This window comes from Ammospiza caudacuta, chromosome 3 (genome assembly GCF_027887145.1).
Source record: "Ammospiza caudacuta isolate bAmmCau1 chromosome 3, bAmmCau1.pri, whole genome shotgun sequence".
NCBI classification, from domain to species: Eukaryota; Metazoa; Chordata; class Aves; order Passeriformes; family Passerellidae; genus Ammospiza; species Ammospiza caudacuta.
The window spans coordinates 27,779,228-27,798,482 of NC_080595.1; the positions used below are offsets into that span (position 1 = coordinate 27,779,228).

Below are 19,255 nucleotides of genomic sequence, written 5' to 3' on the forward strand. Positions count from 1 at the left end.
CATAATTATCTGCCTCTTCAAGTAATCAAATGGATACCTGTGTCAAATATGATAAATGTCTGTAAGTGTTTGTTCTGGTTTTGCAGTCTGCCTATCAAAGCTAGTATCAGCAAGGATGAAATATAAAATTTTTGTGCCCAGTAAATTACACAGTTACTGGAAACTTGGGCAAGCAGACACTCATGCTGATCAAATATGGTATGGGTGGGGCTATGCCCTGTGAATCTCATGCTGATGTATTTCTAGATTATCGGTATTAAAACTGAATGTTTGCAGCAGTAGATACACAAGAGATACACAAGCTTATTACAAAAATATTTGTATTTTCTGTAATTTGTGGTTATTATTGAGTTATTTTTTGTCAGGATGTTTTTGTGTCATCTTTTTATCTTTTTCCTTCCTTTGCTTTTTCATGTCAGAAAAATAAAAATATACGAAAGCCTATGTGCACAAATCTGTGTAGCTTATACAAGGAGAGCTACTAATTGTTAGATGTGAAGTGGTAAATCATCTTACATGTCAGAATAACTCTTTCAAATAAAGTTACTTGAAAACATGGATTGTGTTCTTTATAATGTAATGATGCAGACTCACAGACATGAGCGTGCTTCGGACTGACCATAAAGCAGTCCACAATACCAAAGTCCAGTAGCAACTGTTGCACTGCAGAATATTCATGGGCTTCAGCAAAATAATCTCATGGATCATCTACAGACAAGTAAAATACTGCTTGCTGTGGACTTGTGATCAAAATGCTTTGTGGAATGGCTAGTGCAGAGTAATTTTTCTATTATTATTAATTACTTGTTGGGGATAAATTAGCTGGGTGTATGAGACATTAAAAAAATTCTCATGAGCTGTGCAAGGAAGACAGTCTTGACGTGATGGTCCTCGTGCAACATCGATCCTGAGCAAATGAGTGGAGTGTGTTCTTGACACATGTGTTCATTCAAGACAATGTGTTCTTCCTGAAAACCTGAAGAAATGTCTTTGAAGAAGACAAATTTAAGGTTTAGCTAGTGTTGGAAATGTTAATATACTGCGCTGTCTACAATGACTTACCTGTACCTATCTCAGAATGTCTGCATTGTTATTCTAAAAAGAAAATAAAGAATTTATGCTTTTGTCACCAGTAACAAGTGTGAGATCAATCAGTGCATTGGTTTTAATTTGGTGTAGGAAAACTGGAAGGTTAGGGGAAAGAATGAAAAACTAGCAAAGGAAGCCAAAGGTGTGAGGTGATTGAGAGAATTAAAGGCCAGAGTCTTGCACTTGCAGGAGGGGAGAGCTGGGGAGAACTTCCCACTCCACTTCCATGCCATAAGCACTAGGTTCTAGGATAATGCAGTACTTTTGGGTTGTGGGGGAGCTCTTTGGATCCTCTGTGTTCATGTTGTGTGCTTTAATTACTATTCTTGGATTCTTCCCATGACTCACATCCTTTACAAAACTGAGATAATTTGTGCATGTGCTGGCATTTGGAGGAGATAATGTGAGCAAAAGTATGGAGCCTTAATTCTGCTTTTTTTGTTGTTGCTAAAAATTCTGAATTACAGGTATGGAACACGATTCTTGATCTTTGCACCTTGTATAAGGTACTCTTAAGACAGATGATCTGCAGAAAACTGCAGAGAGTTTTCTTTCTCATAATGTGTAGGAAAAATAAATTTGTCTGGTATCTCTCTGGAAATGTAAGCCTCATCCAGAGTCAAATTTTTCCGTGCTCTTTAGAACAAAAATTGGAAGTTATACAAATACATACTTTCCCTCACACGTGAGTGGATCATGGTACTCATGAGAAAAGGTTCTTTGCGGACAGTTATCTCCTGAAATTGTCAGCCAGATCTTTATACCAGTCCCAGTAATTTCTGTTCCTTTTCCCTAATAAATGACTCTTACCACTCTGAGCAAAATACAGAAAATGCTGTGGGTGCCTTAACAGCCAGGGGTTTAAAATTACCTGTGGCTTATGTGGCTTTATTGGATAAAACACAGGATTTTCCACCCTGTGATTTAAATTTCCATGGGGTGGAGTTTGTAGAATTTGTTTTTCTGAAATGCTGCTTACGTCTAAAATGAATTCCTTACTTAGATTTAGTCAAAGCTTGGAGGAATTGACTCAGAGAGGTGATAATGGATGCTCTGGATTTGTTGAGGGTGCCCAGAATAGATGGTTCAGAAGTAGGATTTTTTTTTTTCAAATGTAGCCAGTTCAACATTCTCCTAGGCAGCAAATGATGAAGGGTGATGCTGTTCGAATGCTGGTACCCTCACATGTCTGCTAGATGAAGTGTGATGAGTGATATGTGGTTTGGAAGGTTTGTTAAGTACCATGATTGTGTCCTGGATACTCCTTTTGGAGCTCCTGGCCCAGGCTGAGGGGCAGTTTGAATTGCTGCCTTGATGGATCTGCTAGGAGGGGTTTGGTGCCTGTGGCTGTGAGCAGTCCCGCACAGAGTCACCTGCTGTTCAGTGCTGTGAGAAATGAACCCTCATTTCTAGAGTCATCCCTGAGTCTCATGAGTACCAAATACAAGCATCCCATGGATATCCCTTCTTACTCCAAAAGCAAGGGAAGAATTGATAAATAGCTAAAAATAAAAAATCAAACTGTTGAACTGTGACAAAGAACATCTTGTTTTAAAAGTTGTTGTACTGTATGGTTAGACCTAACATGTTTTTACTGTCATTGAGTGCCAGTACTCTTACCTTAAACCAGTTTTTAAGGCTGAAAAACTCTGGATTCACATCTATGTGGGTGTCTCCTCACTACTATCAGTGAGCACTGTAGATGTTGCTTTTTGTCCCCACTGGATCTTGTTCCCAGCATGTCCCTTGAAGGCATAAATCATCAACAGCTTAGAAAACACGACCAGCACATCAGAAATTGTGATGCTTGGTTATAATCAGAATAACCAGATAACTAAAAAGGTATTTTTAAAATGAATCAAATTAATTAATCAGTACTTGACTGCACTTACAAATTATTTGCTGTGTTTGCCTAACTGTTTTCCCTTTTAAAATAAATTTCTCTCTGGTTTAATAAAAGAAGAGCAGCTTATGGAAGGCTTGGATAGATGCGTGTCTATGTCAGCACAAGGGAAAGGACAGATGTTCAGTAGTGGGAGAAGAGGAAGGGAGGAGATGGAATTTTGCTTCCCATTGACTGACTTTGTTCTTGCATAAGAGCTGTTTCCTCTCTGAAGGAGGAGGGCATGTCCTTGAAGGAAGGTTTTTTTTTTCTTGCTTGAACTTCTTTTGAAGTAATTCTGTAGATTATAAAATATGTTTTAAATGAAGGAGTAATCTGGAAGATACTTTGAAAACGTCTGTGAAGGAAAGGTGTAATTGTGCAAATTTGTCGGAATGATCTCATGGATTCCAGCTTTGTTTACTTGTAGGGCATCTTCTTTTAAGATAATCCCTGTTGACTTACTTTTCAAGACACTGCCAAGAAGGGCATGTTGGAATTCAGTTGAATGTTTGCTGTAATGGGTGAGATATTTGGATTGGGAATTATTAGTTTTAATTCTCTAATGGTTGCCAGGGTAATACATGCTTGTCATCACTTGAAACAGACGCTACTTCTGTAGAATGATAAAGAGCAATGAAATGTCTTCCAAGTGTGCCACTGTATTCTTTGATCAACCAAATTAGTCTTGATTTCCCAGTGATATCCCTGCCCTCCAGCTTCTTTCAGTGTCACCTGTGCCCTCTCTGCAATGCAGAGCAGCCACTGGTGGTTTGGAGCCTCCCGTTGTACAAGAGGACACATTGCTTTGCCTGGTTTGGAATCAGCTGGGTGGCTTAACCTTCTTGGCTTTCTCCTCATGTCCCATTTCCATTTCTGACAAGCTGTTGGGTTGAAGTTGAGTTTGAGGGTCCTTCTGCCTGTGTGTGCTGTGCCAAGGCTTGGGCTCCCCGAGGAGAACATTGGTCAGCTCCTCTGCTGTCCCACCGGAGGAGCTGAGGAGGTCAGAGCATTGCAGCTCACCCTCACAGGGCACTTGTTCTTCAGAGTTCTAGTTAGTGACATGACTGTGCCTTTGGGAGCTGCAGCAGCCAGCTGATGTGGCTGCAGCATCCCAATTTTGGGGTGCTGGGGTTCAACAGCAAGAGTCTGCTCAATGTTAGTAGTTTATGGGAAATAAAGATGTCCAGGGATGTGCAGAGCATTTGCTTCTGTACTCAGAGAGTACTGAGAGTACTTCTGTACGCAGAGAGACTGATCAGCAGTGGAGCCTTTCCTGGTTTGGTAATTACGCTTGTTTGGACTCTACACAGGGAGCAGAGTAATATTTGGCTTCTAAAATGATAATTTGACATAGCTACTTATTCCTTTTACAAGTGTTTTATAGTGATCTGCTGTATATTTATGCAGCCTGGGAACATATCCATAATTTATCCATTATAATGGATAATATCTATTAATTGAAGACATTGGCCAACAAAAGAAGCAAAAAAAAAATCAAACTGGGAGGAGTTTCCCCCCCTTTTTTTTTCCCTCCTCTTTTTTTAAGGAAATGTCAAACTGCTTTTTTCTGTTTGGACTGCTACTCAGTGTAAGAGAAGTTAAAATGTTTATAATATTTTGAAAATAATTGTTCTCTGGAGTGTTCATTCTGTCTGGTCCACTGCAGCTAATACTTGCAGGACAGTAGAAATATGAATTATATGGTATTTTAAGTCCATTTGCTTTCCTGAATTAAAAGCTTTTCTTCATGGATTAATGTACATTTACCTTGGTTCCTTTTTGTATGCCACATAGGTGTGGATGCACGTAGGAACTTTTCCCAGCTCCTTAAAACTGATGGGAGTTTGTTTTGAACATGAGGGTTTTATTAAAAGAATCTTACACAGCCCTTCCCAACCTGGGGTAGGTGTCACAGGTCTGGGTTTGTAAAGTCCTGCTGAGAAAGCATTGTATGTGCTGGGCTGTGGGGTTATTAAAATCAATTTTCTGTGTATAGGGAGGTACAGTTATGGATGGTGGGATTAAAGGTCTATTTGTTGAGTCCTAATCTGTTGTCTCTGGGTCTTGATTTGATTATATACCTTATTAATTAATTAATTCCCCTGCAGTTCTTTTCATCAGCCAGAATGAATATAGTACTAACCATGAAGTGTACGCTTCTGCTTTTGCATTAACCAAATAGTGAACTAAAAATATATGCAAAACTATGATTTAGGTGTTGGATTATTATTGTAACCTGAAGTGTTCCTTTCAGTTCAATAATAATTTTGGATACATTTAATTAGTAAAGGGTTTTTAGGGTTTTTTTACTAATTAATTGTAGGAATTCTGTTTGTATTGTGAAAGTATTAATTATGGTGCTTTATTTTGGTTGGCTCAATTCTTGGTCGTTCAGTAGTGAGAATCGTGTTTTAATGGAGTGGAAGTTGGCATTAAACTCCTTAATCTTTTCCATAGTGAATTGGAGGAATTTGGCTCAGTACTTCTTTTGTTTACATGTATTCTGAAAGTGCCCCTCCTCAAGTATTTCAAAGATCAAGACTTTTTTAGGGGAAATCAAACTATTAGGATTGTGGCTTATATTAAATTTTTTCTCCTACATATGTCTTCCTAAGATTAATGAAAAATAAAGTTTAGATTTAATAGAATCAAAGTAATAATACCAGCTATTTACCTTTACATTTAAATTTGCTGTATTTATTTTGTAGACTATGAACTCAAGTGAGCTGTATAAGTGAATTTTTGTTAAGCTATATTAGAGGTTCCTTACTGAGTTTTTAGGAAGCCTTAAACAGAATGGGTAAGGAATTCAGTACCTTATGACTGAGCAGCATATTCTTTTACAGATTTTTTTTAAGTAATTGGCCTATGATTTATTAGAACAGCCAAATACAGAAATCTGTTATGTGTTATTTTGGCTTGGGTGAAATAATGCAAAGAACTGTCAAAGGCAAAGAGTAAGCAGAAGCTGTAATTTCCTTTTTACCACTGAAGAATAGATTTGGCTGGGTTAGGCCTTCAATGCTAATATATCTCTGTGTGGCCAAACAGATTTTTGGAACCTTTTTGTAGTGCATTTATTTTCTCTTCATTTCAGGCCAAGTGTTACAAGGTTGTATGTTTTTTGGCACATCGATGGTGGTGATGTGAAAAAAAATAAAGAGAAGGAATCAAAATTAAGAAGTCCAATCCTAGACTGTTTAAATTGAGATTGCCACTTGATGCAATTAGGTCATTGTTAACAGTACTTGTATGTTCAACTGTGGATTTTTTTTTTTAAACTTTGAAACTTGCTTTAATATTAAGAGTCATAGTTAAAATTCTTCAACAGTTCCACAAGAATATGTTGCAGAATTTTATACATTTTTGGTTAATTTAGTTGGTTGTTTAAATAAGGTCAATTTCAGCCTTCCATCTGCTTGTAAGGATGTTTTTCATAGGAAGCACATTCTGTCTTGTGGTTTTAATAGGTCCACACTCTTTAAGCCTTCTGTCTTAGCTAATGATTAGTAATGATTTCTGTCTTGAAGCACTAATTCGATGTTTGCCGTAATATCCGTTCCTTATTTGCCTGAACTTGTTTGGTAGAATGTCTTCAGTATTTCAGAAGGATGGGACAGACATACTGGTTCAGTACATGTCTCTTTCTGTGGCTTTTAGATCAGAACAAAGCATTTCAGTGCCTCTTTCTGCTCTGCTTTTGCCCTGCACAGATGACAGCATCTCGGCTGCCAGCACCTCCGATGTCCAGGACCGTCTCTCAGCCCTGGAGCTGAGAGTGCAGCAACAAGAGGATGAAATCACCGTGCTGAAAGCAGCCTTGGCTGATGTGCTGAGGCGTCTTGCTATCTCTGAAGACCATGTAGCTTCTGTGAGAAAATCAGCACCAAGCAAAGGTAAGCCCAAATTTGGTAAACTCTTCCTAGAGTCAGGCTGCGTTATCAAGTCGGGATGCTCTCCATTGGTCGCTTGTTTTTCCCTTTACTGTCTCATTTGGGAAGGCCGATCTATTTTGAGCTGGAGGGGTTAGGTTTAGAATAGTGGCTTAAATATATACAGCCAAGAGATATCTGAAATATGCTTGGTAACATTTTTATGTTCTTGATACCCCTGAAAATTTTCCTTACTTTTTGTAAAAGGTTCCTGTTTTAATTTCAATTATGGAACATTAACCTGCCACTGGAGGTTCTGGGGCTTATTTATGGACAGTTTTGAGTCTCAGCTTTGACTTTGCCTGGAAATTACTCACCTGAAAGGGCATATTAGAGATGACGTTTTCTCTTGCTCCTAAATGATTACCACAACAAAAGCCAAAATACACTGCCACCAAATAAGAAGGCTTTCTGAATGTAGTTATTTTTTGTTCCAGTACAGAGATAACTTACCACCGGTAGATCTCATGTAAGAAATGACCATGTAGCAGCAATATCTCTTTTGGTTACTCACTAGTAACTTTTATATTGTAACACTGATATATGTAGGATTGTTTAAAAGTATAGAAACTAGATATTTTTGCACTGATTTTTATAAGCTTCACCCCCATCCCCCATGGACATTTCATTTTGTGTTCTGGAGAAGTATTTGAATTGAGTTTTGAACTTACTCCAACTTAAAGTTGTGTATTTGAAGAGAATTATGTCTGTGTATGTTTCTGGCATATATCAGATTATATAAAAGATTAGATCATATTTTGAATAAATCACAGTTTTAATTCACCATAATTGCATGTAACCACGTCATACCATGCAGCATAGAGATCTCTGGGATCAATCCCTGTGTGAGTCTTGCAGTGCACTAATTACAGCAGTGCCAGTATAACACTGAAATGATACGATGAGGCCTGTGCTTGTTTGGGTGACCGCTTCAAATAGGCTGAAAATGCTGAAAGTTTGAATTATTTGAGATGTGACAGAAGGATCAAATTCCTTAATTAAGTGTTTCTGCAGTCTCTCTGCCAGATGGAAGGAAGTCATGATGCCTAATTGGCTTGGGCTCTGAATCCTGCCATTCTTTCTTGCCTGCTAAATGGTGGACTGCTGTCATCTCTGCTTATAAATGCAGCTTTTATCTACCCAATGTACATGTCTGGTCTCATCAAGATTGAAGCTTCTTTTTACAACTCTTTTTAAATATAGCTTCAGTAGATATTTTTACTTAATCACTGCTGTCTGTTGTCCATTATGAGAAAGAGAAAATGTCCAAGTGTAAAACTGCGTGCACCATAGTGCTTTATTCTTCCTGTTTAAATGCAGAGGAGCTGGGATGTGCACAAACATGGCTAAAAACCTTTGGCTTGGAGCTGTCTAACACCCAGCAAACTTTGTGTACAGGCAGGGCAATCTTCCTGTGTTCTGCAAAGCGCCTTGGGGCTATCTCCTTTCTGCGGGTCTTGGGACCATACTCAATTCTCTAGGTCCATTTGTTTGGTGAGAAATGAACTAATTCTTTGGGGGAGGCAGAGCAGAGGAAGGATGGAATGTCTTCAGTTTGGTCATATTATATCTCTACAAATGAATGGCAGCAGCATGGAACTGTGAAGAAAGAGATGGAAACAGGGACAGATACGTCCATGTATGATCTAATTCACTGGACTTAAATGAATTATGACTAATTGTCACTGTATTTAATTGGTGATGGATGTGTCCCCATTGTGTTCAATTACACAATATCACCAGACAACACATTAACTTCACTGTTAATCATGAAATCAGCTGTATATAGAATTCACAGAAGAAAATGCTTACATACAGAAACTGGAATTTTAAGAGACTAAAATTAGACTTGAAGCATAACCTTGGGATTAAAACAAGTTCATGCATTGCTTTTTGCAACACCCTAGGTTTACTTTTGATGTCTGTATTTTTCAATTTTTTCAATGGCCAAAAAACTCTTGAAATGTTTTAACAGAGATAAATGTGTAATTTCTTTGAATAAGTAGGATTAGAAGATGATCTGAATTGCCATTAAAAAATAACAGTCAAAGAACTTACTGTTAGGTTTTCTTTAAAGTTTTATGCATGCATGTAACAGACTCTTACTAGTCAAGTCATGATTGCTGCAAAGGTAACTGTATTCCTCCAAAACTCATTTTGGTGTTTGTGATCCTGTCAAGAATCTGGATTTCTGCATTACAATAATTGCACTTCCTTGTAAAATTTTATAGGTAAATTGTCTTTCAAAATAAATGCTGAGGCTTTCAATCACAGAAATATTTTTTTCTGCAGCAACCCTTAAATACATACTGACATAAATAGTGAGTAAAGAGAATAGATATCTGTATGTCCTTCTGAATACATGGGGAGAGATGTGTTTAATCTGAAGTATGGCAACACAGTGAGGTAAATATTTTTAAAACAAACTGAACTCAACAAGAATAATAGTACCAGAAAACACCATCCTGAGTCTTTCCATCAAACAAAGGAGTTTCAATACAAGGTGATTACTAACCCAGTTTGAAGAGTGACTCTTCTACTTATTGCTGAAATGAGTTTTTTAAAACCTCTCCATCTTTTTACTTGTTGCCACCTCGGCAATGTCTTTGAAAATACATTTTTCATAGGCTAAAAATAAGTGTTGTGAGCAGACAGTGAATCACACTGAAAGGGACAAATCCATCCTGATAATTTTTCACTGATTTTTCTTATTCTGAAGATGATGAAAAGTTGATTTTTCTTATTCTGAAGTTGATGCTCGACTTGGTGAAAAAAGTGGTCTCTCCATCCTTTGTCTAATTTGTCCGCATGGCACATCTGGCGATCTAATTCTGTTCCTAATTTCCTTTATTTTAGAGTGACAGATTGAAACAGTAGCTGAAGATAAAGTTTTTTGCATTATCCTTTAAATCTTTGTTTTTCTTTTTTTCCCCTACATTTTTGTCACATGCATATTTTGAGCTTAGTCCAGTCTCCAGTGAAAAAATTTGTGTGATTTTTTCATAGATTTTTATTTCTAACTCATGGGCTCTCAGTCAGGAGGCTGCTACCTAGGATCTTGTGTGTAAAGCTCTGTCTCAGAAATAAAAGGCTCTTCATTCAGGGATTTATGAACTGTAGAAGATAAGATAAAGGGCAAAATTTTTTAGGCACCTTAGTGTCTCCTAGTAAAGCATGCAGTGGAGAGACTGTGTAAGGAAAATTCCTCTGGTAGGGATTGCAGCAGGATTAGCACTTTTCTGTATTTCACAGTGAAAAGCAGCCTAGGAGTGTTTGCATGTAACTTCCTAATGCAAAGTTATTATAAATTGAGCAAATCTTTTCAATATAAAAAGATTGTGATAGTGCTTCTCCATCTCTGCATGGAGCTAAGAATAACTACACAAAGGAGAAATTACCAGGTCCAAAGATAGTGTTGAGGCTTAGAAATGAGAAAAGGCTTGGTAAGGGATCCTGTCCCCACCAGCCTTGGGGCTTCTTAGGATCATAGTGTGGGGGTGAGTTTATGGGTTTAATTTATTTTCTTTCTCTCTTTCTTTTCTTTTTAAATAGATGGCTTGGTAAGAAGAATTTCTTTGGTGGGAAATTATTTGCATTTGGCAGCTCTGCACTCTGTTGCCACATGCCTCTGCTGTTGATGCATGATTGATGCTGTTAGCATTCACAAAAAGTTCCAAAAACAAAGATTACCTGGACACTGAAGAAAAGGAAAGCAGAAAGCAGTCTGGTACTTGTGGCTGCCAGCAAGATAGATTGGCTCCCAGCAGGTGCCTGGTAAAAGTATTAAAATCTTCCAGGGTGTCAAAATGTGTGTAACAGGAGAATTCATCCCTCAGGCTCTGGGTGTGCAGACAAGTTTGTGGCACACTATGGCACTAGTGAAATATCTCAGACTAATCATTTCACTGGAATATGAGTCTGAAAAAGTACATCTGATGTCTGCCTGTAGAGAAACAAGGAGTTCATGTCCTTTTTCTGGACTCAGAAGTAATAAGGAGACTTGACAAAGGTTTAAAGCTTTGGAGGAATATTTCCTATTGCTTGGGCAGGAATTGATATTAAATAACTCATATGCAAATTCAGCTCACAAAGTGAAATTGGAATAGTGAATGGCAGTTTGCAGAGAGGGTTTCCCATGACAGTGAAGAGTGGCAAACTGAGAAGCATTTTATTTTACTTAAAGCAGTGGTCTTGGGGACCTGGAAAATCAGGTATGTACTGGAAATGCAGGTATTTGATAGGGGTATTTTTACTTTTTTTTTGCTTTGCTTTGTGCAGTGGGCTTTTTTAAGAGGAGCCTATTGAGTTTTCCTTCTTTTCCTGCTCCCTTCTCTTGTATGAAATAGTATATGTATCTCATTGCACTCATGTAAGCAGAGTACTTCAGATGTAATTTTCACCTTATCTCAATAATGGCTTAATTTCACTAACATTAAGTTATTTGGTTTTATGTTAACTAAAATTGGCTTTTCAGGTGTTGAGCAAGCTTCATTAATGAAAGCATAGGACAGATTTGAGATTTTTTAGTCCTTACACTATTCAATAAGCAGAGTTGTTCTAATAACTCATTACATATTTATGTTGTCTAATCAGTAAATGTTAAAGAAACAGAAAATAAAGTATACATAGGAAAATGCTTTATGGTAGTGGTGGGATATATGTTCTTATCCAGAATATTAAAACTAGCCTGGCAAGCTTGTATGTGGGTCATTTTACTCATGGGGATAGTCTATTGAAGTCTGCAGGCTGCATGCTCACATAACAAATAATGATACTCTTGAGGTCTTAATGCATTTCCCAGGGATTGGTTTTAGTGCCATCTGTTCTTTCTGCATTTCTTACAATTTTTTCCTATCTTCTGCTCTGACTTACTGAATATTTTATTTTCTTTTGTTACACTTACCTTTCTGATGTTCTTCATATATTTTTCTTTATTTAAAAAATTTGGATCTAGAGGGCTGTAATGAACTAAGGGTGACTAACCAGCTAAACCAAGGTTAGGATGGAGGAGTGAAGAATGAAGTTCGGAGGGTTTTTTAAAGTTCTGTAACCTAATAATCTTGTTCATTGTAGAGGAATATTTTCAGTTGTGGTGATAAGTATCCTTATTCTTTTTCCATATGCTTCTTAGAGTTTTGGGTATGTTTTCTGCATCTGTGTACTTCTTTTAGAACAGCAACTTTTGAGCAAATTTCCTTGAGTGGTACTCTACTGTTCTCCATGATGCTTCTCAAACTAAGAATTGTAATGTTGGAAGAGTTCAGTGTTGTCACTAACTTTTCCAAATGAAAACTCCCTATTTATAACACTTGAGTGGCTTTTTCATCTCTTGTTTTCCAGAGTCTATCAAATTGTTTCAAATTACCATAGTTAAAATTTTATTTCCTCAGCTTAGAATTAGCCCATTTGGCAATTGGTTGAGCATGTAGATGGTGCCTCTGGGCAAGTATAGCAAAATAAGATAGAAGGGAGAAGGAAAAGGGCTGTGTGATTTGAATAAGCAATTGGCCAAACGAGTCTTTCAGTTTCCTGTAGCGTGTTTTAAAATGCCTGCCCAAAGAACAGAGAGGTGCCTCCCCTAACACCTGAAAAATTAGTTTTATATCCCTATGAGGATCATTTAAAGTTGGAAATATATGGGTTAAGTCACTACCTATAAAAATCTAAAAATAAATATTTAATTACCCTTAACATCTAAGTTAGTTTATCTACCTACTAGGAGAGATAGCTGCTCTTGGACCTCAAGTTGTTTATGCATTAGCTATGCAGTCTCAAACTGTTGCTTATTAACATGCCTCTATTTGAATAGTTCTTTTCCTTTTAACAGGAGATGACAAATAATGTATGTTTAATAGCTGTCTGTTGAAATCTGTGAAATTGGGCTTCCATTAAAAAATATAAAAAGAGTGGGTTGGTTTTTTTTAGCTAGTTGTAATTACTGTAATAAAGTTTCTTGAAACTTAACTATCTTAAAATTTGATTATTAAGCAAGATGAAGCAAACCCATAGTTAGAGAATGGCGCTATTTATTCTTACTTGTTCTGTTCATTATTTGAGACCTAACGTCTCGCTCTGACTTCTTTTCATGTGAGAGAAGAGGAGGACACTCTTTCAACCTAAGAAGTTTTAATCAAAATTTGACTCTTTGTATGTAAGCGAACAGAATGCTGAAGAAAATATTTCCCTCCCCTTCAGAATGCAGTAACTCTGTTTGAAAAGAGTTTTAGGGCTCCCAGGCTGTTTCTTTGCCAGCATCTTCCATGGGCTGGGGGGCTTGACATCCTTTGAAAGCAGAGCCATGACTAGAATTAGCTGCTTTTATACAATTCATTGTAACTCCTTGAACCAAGTCTAGGATTTGTCATAATTTCTATTGATTTTGATGTTGTTCTATTAGGAAGGAAGTGCAGATAAAATCTTACGTTCTGCTATACTTATAATTATTTCTGTCTGGTTTTCCACAGCTCACTCTGTGGGCTCTCTGGAGATTTACACACACTGTACTCTTGTTTAGTGAGAGTACTAAATTGGTTTTCTGTTGTTCCAGGTAGAAAACCCCATGGCATGTAATATATTTATAATCTAGAAATCTTTGTCACGTTTTGCTGGAAGTCAAATAGTTTAAGATTGTTGAAGGATTTGATAGTCTATGCCTTAATGGAGAAAAAAAAAGAAAAATCTTCCTTCAAAACATTGCTAAGATGTCATTTCTTGAGCTTTTTCTTCTAAATCCACTTGAATTAAGTGTCCAGAGAAGTAACTTAAATGTAGCTGCAGCTACTTATTTTAAATTGAAATTACCTGGAGAAGAGAAACAAGTGTTTGGTTTTTCCATGTAAGAAAGGCAATTTCCCTGTCAGAATATTAGCAGATACGAAGATATTGAGAAAATTGTTTCAGGAAATATATTTGATAACAGAATCAACTACGTTTTAATGTAAAATATTCTGAGTTTTGGGTTTGGGAAGAAAAGTGAATTACTAATTGATTCTCAGCTCCAGCGCCTTGTAAGTATGTTTGGAAGAAAAAGCTATCATGTTATCACAGGAAACACATTTTCAAACTTACCACTTTCAGCTTGGCTTCATTTTTTCCCCAGTTAGCTAATCAAGGCTGATAAAGAATTGGAAATAGATTTTTGGTTTATTGTAGTCTGTTTTTTCTAATCTTACTTATCTTTCATTCACACATTTGTATACTTGACAGATGTTAATAAAATGTTTCTTTTGAACTCTACAGATACTATTCTATGAAAATTATCAGAACAGAGATGAATCTGTCCCATAAAAGACATTTTTACCGCTTTGATCTCTGACAATTTGTCTTTAATCCTGGTCACCATACACTGCCTTTCATTCTGCTTTCAGTTTACATCTGGCTTTTGTTCCAAACTAGCAGATAAAGCTAAGTGCTATTCAGTCTGAAATATTTCAGACTGCCTATGCTAGCAGGTGGTGAATGACATGATATTGGCAGAGGTGTGCAGCCCCGTGCTGGGAGAGCTCAGTTGTTTGTGTATTGATCTGGAATTTCTGTTCTCCTGGGCCACTTCATTATTTCCAGGTCTCTGAAGCAAAAGCACTTGGTTCTATGAAGGATTATCTCTGCCGTGGAAAAAGTTAAAGTGTCGTTAATTTTTGACATCTTTTGACTGCAGAGATGCCCTGGTTAAAAGTCATTAAAGGAGATGTGTGGTTTGGACTGGTGGGTCAGCTTCCTTGGACTTCTGACCTATCTGGGAAGATCCCCCTTGTGTGTCTCTGTCAGTAGCCAGGTTTCACTGCCTGGGATGTGCACGGGACTTAAAATTCACTTTTCCTTTTCATGACTTAAAATATAAATGCATTTTCTTTACTTATAAATGCTGATGATTAATTGAATTTTTTTCTTCCCTTTAAAAGTAGGCACTCTAAAGTTTTTGATGATCTAATTAACATGCAGTACATAGAGAATTTGGAAGGGGTCTTGTTTCTTAGGGGTGTTGAAAATGGGGTTTGGGGATTTTTGTTTGTTGGGGGGGATTTTTGCTGCTTTTTTTGCTTTTTTACATTTTATTGCACATTGAGTGGGGCACACTGACCAAGATTTTTGTTCTGGAGTATAAGAAAGCCTGATATATTTTTGACACTTGAAAAAAAATTGTCATTGCATTTTTTAATCTGGGTTATGTTTAATTGTTAGTCATTTTGCAAAAATGGTTTTTACTTCAATTCAAAAATCTTAATCTCAGATGTGATTTTGCATGTCACGTGTTGACATTTAGAAGTACTTTGCTGATGTACCATCAATACCCACCTTACTGGAAAACAATCCCAAAGCTGCAGTCTGGATCCCTTTTTTTATTGTTATTGTGTTCATCATTGCATGGAGCAGGGCATATTCCTGTCATGAGTGCATACTGATGTAGTGTTTTATTTGTAATCAGTTTTGTCCCTGGACATAAGCAGGAGCTAATGCTTTCCATACCTAGTAGGGGGAATTATTCTAGATGTAGCCAGTTAAAAAAAAAATAGCATGCTCTTTGCTCTCTGAGAGTGTGTTCCCCATCTTAGCAAGTTCCTGTATGCTCTCTGTAGCTCTGTTGTGCTTTACACATCCCACTGAGTGCCTTACCCACCATGCTGGGAATTACTGCTGATTCTCCTGATTCACGTTTCTGGAAAGCCATGCTAGAGCTGGTTGGAGAGACATTAATCTATTACAGTGGGCAGACAGAGATGTTAAGGTCATATAAAGTTCAAGTGTGAATCACAGGCCTTTATATTATGCATCTCCACAAAGAAGATGACTTACTTTGTCACTGAAAATAAAAGAAGCTAATTTATAGGCTTCTACAGTGAATGTGCTTTCTAAGCTCATGCGCTTTTGTTCTTGAGTCTGAATTGCATCGGGTAAAAAAATCTCTTGAGCTTCAGAGGCTTTATGCAGTATATTAAAACAAATTCTAAAACAAATTTTGTATTCCAAATGTTTATCTTGCAAATAAAACAGTCTGTAAAAAGTAACACTTGGAAAGAATCATACCAAATTGACTTATACAGAATTTAGGAAGAACAATGATCTTTGATCTGTTTTTGGATTTTAAGTGTGTCTTTACTTTCTTCAGCCTTCTTTTATTCTCATTTCTGCCTGAGATATTCCACATGCTCCTTTTGGCTTTCCTGATCTGAATTTCAGATGTGATCACATGCTGCTTGGTGCATTTGAAGCGCTGTTTGGTTTGTGTAGGCCAGCCCATTTCTGCATTCATCCAAATAGTTCTGAAATCTAATATTCCCTTGATGGGTATCTCTTGTATATAATGTGGTAGCTTAAAATAAGAATCAGTTTGCCTCTCAACTTGCTTCAAAGAGCTGTGCTGTGACACATGGCTGGTAGTGTTCAAATGAGGCATCTGTGTGAGTTTGTCCTCTGTGCACAGAGCTGTCCATTCTCCCCAGCTGCTGTTTTACTCCTTGCTTTTACCTTCAATGTGTGGCCTCATGCCTTATCTGTCTCGCACTATTGTGAGCCTGCCATGAACACAGACCTGTTATTTTTCTGTCAGTTGTGTCCTCCGTGTTTGTTGCTGAAGTCAGAGTGACAACCTTATGAGATGCAATAGAAATTTGCTGTCTGTGAAATGGGCATGTGGCACAGAGGGGCTCAAAAGTGACCACTGATTTTTGGATGCTTAATGTGAAATTACCCTGGGAATCTTTCTCCCTTCAGAAGGGAAAAGTACAAGTGTAGCACTTTAAAGGAGAAAGAGCAAAATTCTGCTCCAAGTAATACCTTGGAAGTAAAACAGGTTCAGAAAAAGAGAGAGACAGTGGGAAAGGATGAAACATCAGGTTTAAGTAAAATGCCTTGTATTTCACTGGCATTCTGTGGAAGAGTCAGGTCTGGGAGCTAATTGCCAGGCTAGTGTTCAGCTCTGAAAATAGAAGAGCCTTTGATCCCCCTTGTCTTCCTTGCAATCCCCTCCCACATTCACTGCATAGTTTTAAACTTCTGCAATGAGTGAAGTGGGCATCTGACAGACAACAGCGTTCTTCTCATATACACTCTTGATTTGTCCCTGGAGAGAGTCTGTAATGCTCACTGGATGTGGCAGATGTTCTGCAGAGTGAGCAGTATCAGAAACTTAATAGCTATACCATAGGGCATATACTGAAAGGTATTTTAAGATGGAAGGGGCAGCTGAAATGAAACTGCAAATCTTTAGAATCACAGTCCTTAAGTAACTTAATAATTCTTTCATGACATCATAGCAGTAGAGGAACTGACCTCTATCACAGCATATTCTTGCCTGCCTTAGTGTCCCAGGTTTCCCGGTTCCAGCTGCTTAGGTTAAGGTTTTGGGGATATATGTCACCGGATGTTTGTCCTCAATGCTCAGGCTGCTGCTGTGGGATACCAGGTCCACAACTGAGAGCTTTGTGTTGATCATGTGGACCTTTGGATGTAGCTATAAAAACCTTACATTCTTTAATATTGCTTTTTTCTAGGTCAGCCAAGCCTCCGAGAAGCTATCTCGATGTCATGTATAACAAACGGGAGTACAGGAAACAGGAAAACAAGCCACAGTTCATCTGTTTCTGTTGCCAGAAAAGAAACACTTTCATCTGCTGCTAAAAGGTATCCAAATTGTTATTAAAATTCAGATTTTTATATATTAAAAAAACCCCAAAACCAAACAGGTCAAGAGTTTGATTTTTGTATCTGCACAACACTCAGCAGAGCTGCCTGAAGTCCAGTAAGGCACAAATAAACTTTGGAGGTTTAACATGTTGTTGGGCTGTGTACAGAAGAGTTCTAAAAAGAATTCAGAAGTGGAGAGTATTTCTGTGGTGTGCAGTGTCCAAAATGAATTCTCACTAAGGGAATAGGAAAATGTATTTCCAGTACAAATGGAAAATTTTTCCTTCTGGTATTCATATGTGCTTTTTTGTTGTTTTTTTGTCCCCTGTTCTTCCTTCCCTCAAGGAAATTAAAGGGCAAAACTGACTTCATTGTCTGGAGTGTAAATAGTAGGCAATAGCGAAATAACTATGAGACAATAGTAAATTGTGTAAGATAAGGGTTTACATTTTTGGGTAGAAAATCTAACCCAAAATACAGCTACTTAGTCCTTATGAAGAATATCTGTATCAGATGTCAAATGTGAAGAAATTACATTGCTTGAGCAATTTAAGTTAAATGAGCTAGGAACTAAATAGTAGTGGTTTTCCTCCATGTAATACTTTCAGCTTCACACAGTAAATGAAATGTTTGCTTAGCTGCTTTTTTCTGTGAGTCTGTTAGACAGTGATTGCATGGCTTTTTCAGCAGTAGGTTTTGTACCTATTCTTGTTTGTTGTGAAGAACAAGCTGCCAGATATAGCCACAGGGCAGAGAATGCTCTAATGTGTAACTGTGGTAAGTTATGTGAACAAATTCTTGGCCTCTGTAGAGTACTCTGGTAGCTCCAGTAGCTGGTTTATCTTCTAGTGTGGATGTAAATATTGTGCTGTGCAGCAAGACAGGGAAATGATATACTTCAGAGAATAAAAATGCTGCAAGCAAATATAAACTGTATGAGAACAAACCAGAAGAAGCTCTAGTGCCCTTAGGAATTTGGAAAGCGAGGGGAGTGCCCCGCTCTTTGCTCTTCTCCACTGTGTAGCATTGCATAACTTTATTTATATCAAATTCTTACATTTACTTTTCAACAATAAATCAGACAAGGATCAGTGTATGTCTCTATCTGCTGGTGCAACAGGCACAGGGACAAGAGACATTCCTGCAGGAAGGTATTTCTTAGTTAGCACTTTTCCATTAATCTTAGCCCTGTGGCTCTTGGCACTTTGATGAGAGCCAGTCCAGTTCCCGTGGTGTTCAGCTCGCATTTGTGCTGAATCACCTGCTTGATTCATTGGCTGCTCAACCCTTGACTACATAGGAGGAGCAGAGTGGAGTGGCCGGCATCCCTTTCATCTGAGTTAAGGTCTTTAAAAGGAGACCCGGGTAGGCCAAAAGAGAAAACCTTCATTTGCAGAGGTGTTGGTGGTTCCAGTGCAGCTGAAGACACACAACTCCCTTCATCAAGACATGTTTTAGAAAGGCTTAGGAAGTTTCTGTTTACAGGAGTTCCTTTGTCATGTCTTTTTTACTTGTTTGTTTGCTGTTTGCAAGAAACAAATTTGCCCTTTTGTAAAATTACCAGCTCAAAAAAGGGGAAAGGAAAGGCAAGTAAATGTCAGTAGTAGTCCCATCTGCTTGCAAAGGCAGAGTAACCACGTTTATTTCTAACATTTGTTGTGTTGAAAAGGAGGGAGGCCAAAGGAGACTGGAATGTTTCACCCCACTTTATCCAGGCCTTTCTTCA

The 19,255-nt window shown here is 37.7% G+C and overlaps 1 protein-coding gene across 5 annotated transcripts in view; it reads left to right on the forward strand.

Moving 5' to 3' along the window:
* The window catches only part of EML4 (EMAP like 4), a 146,792-nt gene that overhangs the window by 71,565 nt on the left and 55,972 nt on the right, over nt 1–19,255 (forward strand). For 4 of the 5 annotated variants that reach the window (XM_058800737.1, XM_058800738.1, XM_058800739.1 and 1 more), the window contains exons 2-3: nt 6,688–6,870; nt 17,397–17,526. In XM_058800737.1, coding sequence (XP_058656720.1) covers nt 6,688–6,870; nt 17,397–17,526 — 313 coding nt within the window. Of the gene's footprint in view, nt 1–6,563; nt 6,871–17,396; nt 17,527–19,255 lie in introns of those variants that run through there. The other variant, XM_058800736.1, reaches the window with a different exon arrangement.